Genomic DNA, 5,244 nt, shown 5'->3' on the forward strand with positions numbered 1-5,244 from the left:
AAATAAGTGGTTTTTATTTAATTAACATTAAAAATATACATTGGATTAACTTATAAACAATGATTCATATATCAATTAATCATCATGACCAATCTAAAAAAAATCAATCAATATATAAGTAATTTCTAAATTAATCAATCATAATGTAGTAAATCGTAATACCAAATTGAAACCTATGTTTAGTTTCATTTAAACGCAGATAATGAATAAATGTTATTGAATAATATGATTTTTAAAGAAAATAATTACAAATTTGTGCATCAATTTAATATAAGAATTATTATTTTATGGTTAATATCTTATTATTTTCAACATATGCAACACAAATATTCATATGGAATTAATGGAAAGAAAATAACTAATACTTGTCAACAAGCTCAATCTTTCCTCTTTCTAAAAGTATATATAACAAATCTCTCGTGGATACAAAAAATCATCGCTAGAATCCCTTAACTTTCATATCTTTGACTCTTTCGAAAAAAAGTTTCATATCTTTAGGGATGACAAAAAACCTCATACCAGATGGGGAACCCGAAACCCGCTCCGTTTTGACTGGGGAATCCCCAAGTTGACCGGAGATGGGGATAGGGATGGGGAATCCCTGAATAAAAAAGTGGGGATGGGATGGGGATGGGCTACTGCTTATCCCCGACCCTAGACCCGCCCCCGATATATATTAACATACAAAAATAATACAAAACTTATACTTATAGTACAATTTACAATACATAAAACTTAATCCATGTAACCTAAGTAATTATTTAGTTGAAATTATATATTTTTTTTCTTTTATCTAATTTAAACTCGTACATAATTTTTTTCCTATTCGGTTTATCTAATTAATCTCAAATATTTCTCTGATAATTTTTTTTCTATTTGATTTTTATGTGTTTATTTAAATTTGGTAGAAAATTTGTTTGTATTTTTTATGCAATCTATGAATATTTTTATATTTTCTAAAATCTTTAAACTTATGCCGATAAAAATAAAATTTAGAGTTTTCTTTTATGTAAAAATTTTCATATTAAATAAAGGAAAAAATCTTCGATTCCCCGCTGGGGATCCCCAGCCCCCGTTGGGGGTAGGGGTGGGAGTTTATTTACATTCCCAATGAGGATGAAGATGAGGATGGGGATTGGAAAGAGAATTCGGGGATGGGGATGGGGACTGGGGTCCCCTATATTCCTCACCCTGTTACCATCTCTACATATCTTTGTCTTAATATGATTATATGAGACACGTTAATTATATCATATAAAATTAAAGAAATTATTGGTTGCTTGGAAATTTGTATTAATGTTAATAATATTAACAAACAAAAAAAATACAAATTAAAAAACACATTATAATTTGACTTGGACTAAGACATATAAGCCACATTATGTTAGTAATTATATGATAGAAAGACATCAAAATAATGTTTTTGGCGTCGAACGTTTTTGAGAACTTCTAGTCCAACGTTCAACGGTATCTTGTGTTGCCCTACTCCTTGAGGTTGAAGGTTCAAGTCTCGTCGTGGACATAAGTGGATTTAAAAAGTAGTTTATGAGTATGTTAGATTTACCGTTCAAAAAAAAAACAAATAACTCAATTTAAACCAAAAGTTACTTCACATGACATTTAAGAAAAAACTAATAAGTTTTTTTAATAATTTTTTAGATTGTCTTTAGGTTAGGAGGTGTCATGCAGTTTTCCCCGTCGGTAGTCTAACGTGGACCGCTTTACCGACGGTGAACACCGCCCCTCTCCCCTATTTTCACCGGCGGTGAAGTACTGATGGTAAGGTTCAACCGATGATAAAAGTTTGAAAAATGGAATGTTGGGATGCTTTTGTGACCGTTGATGTTGGCATTATTTGTTTTTTTAAAAAAAATTTACATAATATGATTTTGGAAGACGAACATAAAATAATTTGTTAGTTTCAACCAAATGACAACGCATCCTTTAGTGCTCCAATACCGTCTAGTTCCATCTCATGGCATACAAGAACAAGGATGATACGTGACAATCAAAAACACCACGGGCTTCGCAACGACTTGGCGAAACATATATATTGGGTTAATAAAATTGATTTGATTTGTTAAAATCAAATGTACTGTTTTTAATTTATAAAATGTTACGTTATTTTAATTTGTATTTATTTTTATGTTTATGAAAAATTTGGTAGGTAAACACATCACCACATCCTATCTCGTAGGTAAAAAATATAAAAATTGTAAAAGCTTAGGTGATGTTTATGTGGTACCTTTTTACCATTGACAAAAGTTATACCAAACCCTTTAGCCTTAAAAATATGTTTAAATAAACGGGTTGATTTTTTTTTTACTAAAACTCGTTTATTTCCTATTACATAGTACTACTTCCGTCCCAAAATTATAGTTCATCTTTCCTTTTTGGTTTGTCCCAAAATAATAGTCCACTTCTAAAAATAAATAACATTTTTACCAAAATACCCCTCATTATTACTTAACCAACTAAGCATTTAATTGGACATTAAATGCAAAGTAAGGGCAAAACTGTCATTTTATTATATAAAGTTAATGATAATTAATACTTTTTTTAATCTGTGTGTTTTTTGTATGTGGAGAATAATATTGAAACCGGGGGAGTACATATTAACAATAACAATGTTAGACCTCTCTAATTTTATCCCATAAGACAATTAATGAACTTGTAATCTAATAACGAGTTGGGCTATTCTTAAGCGGCACAATACTTAATGGGCCTGTCAACTAGAAGCCTCCTCAATTACGGGCCACCAATGGACGCCGCCGCTGAAACCAGCTCTCTAGAAAAACCCTAAACCCTCAATGAGGCCTAGAACCTTCCACCACCGTATTCTTCCATTCATTTCCTGTTTAAATCTCCGGAAAACGCCGTCCAACATTCACCACGTTGATCTAGAGAGAAACAGAGTGCTACACTAGCTATGGCCAAGCGTCTAATCCCGTGTCTCAACAGAGTTTTGGTGGAGAAGATCGTTCCTCCCTCCAAAACCACCGCTGGCATTCTCCTCCCTGAGAAATCCTCCAAGGTAATTCGTCCTCCACTCTCCTTCCTCCTGTTGCTTGGATTCGCCTTTGATTTGTTGTTTGACTAGTTTGTGGTGTCGTTTGCAGTTGAATTCCGGCAAAGTTATTGCAGTTGGTCCTGGAACTCGCGATAAATCAGGTAACACGATTCCGGTGGGTCTAAAGGAAGGAGACACAGTTCTCTTGCCTGAATACGGAGGCACGGAAGTTAAGCTCGGTGAAAAACAGTACGTTTTTTCTATCCATTTTGCTGTTTTGCCTGTCGCTTTTGTCAATATCAACAACGGATCTGGTTTTTTGTTCGCAATTAGTTATTGCAATAGAATTAGGTTATGATTGTTAACCACTCAATGATTAGATTAGAAGCATCATCTTTGGTGATCTGTAGCATATGTAAGTTGGGCATGAATGTTAAACAGGGGAGAGTTCTTCATCAATAGCTCTGAAATACTTACAGGTTTTCTGTAGGGTGCCCTCTCATTCAACTGCCCTTCACATCATTTTTATTGCTTCATTTCACATAGTTTTTGTTAATTTTTGTGATATGAACATAATTGATGGCATCATAGTACAGGTTTTGAGCTTTTTTGAATCTGGGTTGTTGAAAAGTTTGAACGTTTTTGTTCTGTTCTTCTTCTTCAACCTTGTGTTCAAATCCTTCTCTCATTCCTGCCTCCAAACGCCATTACATTCTTCATTTTTTGTACCTAATTTCTTCTTCTAACCATATAAACTTATCTTAACCATATTAAGAATATTTTTACATCTTGTTGAGTGGATTTTTGGGTTGTTTGATATGCAGGTATCATTTATTCAGGGATGAGGATATTTTGGGAACTTTGCATGACTGATTTTTGGAGAACAAAATCGTGCTTTGAGAAGTTACAGTATGATTGTTCTAATGTTAAATCTTTGAGATACTAGACTGATTGATGAGCTAAATGATTTGTAGCTAAATGGCGTTATATTTGAGGTCATAAATGGTGATATGGAATGCAATAACATTTTACATACACTTGCAGAATCATATTACTGCATATTTTGTGCATTTGTGTTCATGTGTGTTTATTTTTTTTCTTTTGAGATATATTGTCTATTCGTAAGCCAACTTGAAGGGAATTGTTTCTTGCTATCCATAAGCTTTGTTTTAACACGCTCTATTGGTGACGTATGTAGATTGCTATTTGTTGTTCAATGATCTTGTTATTATGAGGTTTTTTATATTTAGACACAATGGCTATGGTTTGGTTCATGTAGAATCTATAAATCAATCACTATAGTAAATGATTATCTCTATATATCTAAGTCATTACATAAATCAATCACTCTAGTAAGTGATTATCTATATATATCTAAGTCACATAAATCATCTGTTACTTGCTAAGCATAATCCATAATTTTAGTGATCACAAAGTGAATATTATGGGTGATGTTCTAAAAAAGTTTTTGCATATGAGTAAATTACATGAGTGGTCCTTATGGTTTTAACTTGGATAGGTTTTAACTCGGATAGTAACTTAAACTTTATTGTGTTACGTATTTTGTCCCTAACCGATTTGAATCGACCTTTGTGCCCTTGATGGTATTTTTTTATTATTATTATTTATTACTTATTATTAAAAAAAGATATTTGATCTGCATGTCCCATACAACCTCTCTTCTTTCCGCCTTTCGTTCTCTATACACAATTTTTTTTTCTTTTTCCATTGGGTTCTTTAACGTTCATTAATGGGATAATAACTTAGGAGGGTAATAACGTTTTTCGTTTGTTCAAATTAGGTTCCTAATGTATTTTTTTTGTGTGTATTACACTATTAAAGTTGTTACAACCGTTTAGAAATAATCCCTTTTACCGGTTTCTTCCTGTTAAAAGGACTATTTGTAAACGATTAGAATAAGCTTAATGGTGTAATACGCACAAAAAAATACGAACGTTATTACCCTCCTAAGATTTTTAGTATTTATTTTTATACGTGTATTTCATATAAAGTTGTTGAAATTAAAAAGAATACAAAGTAGAAAGGTTTGGATCGGATTAGATTTTGTAACTACATCACGGATAGATGAAAACACAGGAAGGTCCAAATGAAGTCAATGCCCAACCCGACTCCAAACCTGATAAGCAACCGAAAACCACAACAACAAATGCTTCACACTTTCTTGAGAATTATGACACACAGGACACAATAAGGAATCTATCACCACCCTCTTT

General features: G+C 32.6%; 1 protein-coding gene across 1 annotated transcript; it reads left to right on the forward strand.

The window, feature by feature from the left end:
- The first annotated feature begins 2,814 nt into the window (after positions 1 to 2,814).
- Positions 2,815 to 4,080, forward strand: LOC145070124 (10 kDa chaperonin, mitochondrial-like). The gene is made up of 3 exons (XM_079017071.1): positions 2,815 to 3,034; positions 3,120 to 3,259; positions 3,835 to 4,080. The coding sequence occupies exons 1-3, from the start codon at positions 2,930 to 2,932 to the stop codon at positions 3,881 to 3,883; spliced, it is 294 nt and encodes a 97-aa protein (XP_078873197.1). The 5' UTR covers positions 2,815 to 2,929; the 3' UTR covers positions 3,884 to 4,080.
- Positions 4,081 to 5,244: the final 1,164 nt, after the last annotated feature.

This window comes from Lactuca serriola, chromosome 8 (assembly GCF_051521515.1).
Source record: "Lactuca serriola cultivar US96UC23 chromosome 8, Lser_US96UC23_V15, whole genome shotgun sequence".
Taxonomy (NCBI): Eukaryota; Viridiplantae; Streptophyta; class Magnoliopsida; order Asterales; family Asteraceae; genus Lactuca; species Lactuca serriola.

Excerpts from the sequence above, each read along its gene's own strand:
- LOC145070124 (XM_079017071.1), top strand. The coding sequence starts at position 2,930 with ATGGCCAAGCGTCTAATCCCGTGTCTCAACAGAGTTTTGGTGGAGAAG. Across the intron at positions 3,035-3,119 it reads TCCCTGAGAAATCCTCCAAG|TTGAATTCCGGCAAAGTTAT; the intron begins GTAATTCGTCCT and ends TGTCGTTTGCAG. Across the intron at positions 3,260-3,834 it reads GTTAAGCTCGGTGAAAAACA|GTATCATTTATTCAGGGATG; the intron begins GTACGTTTTTTC and ends TTTGATATGCAG.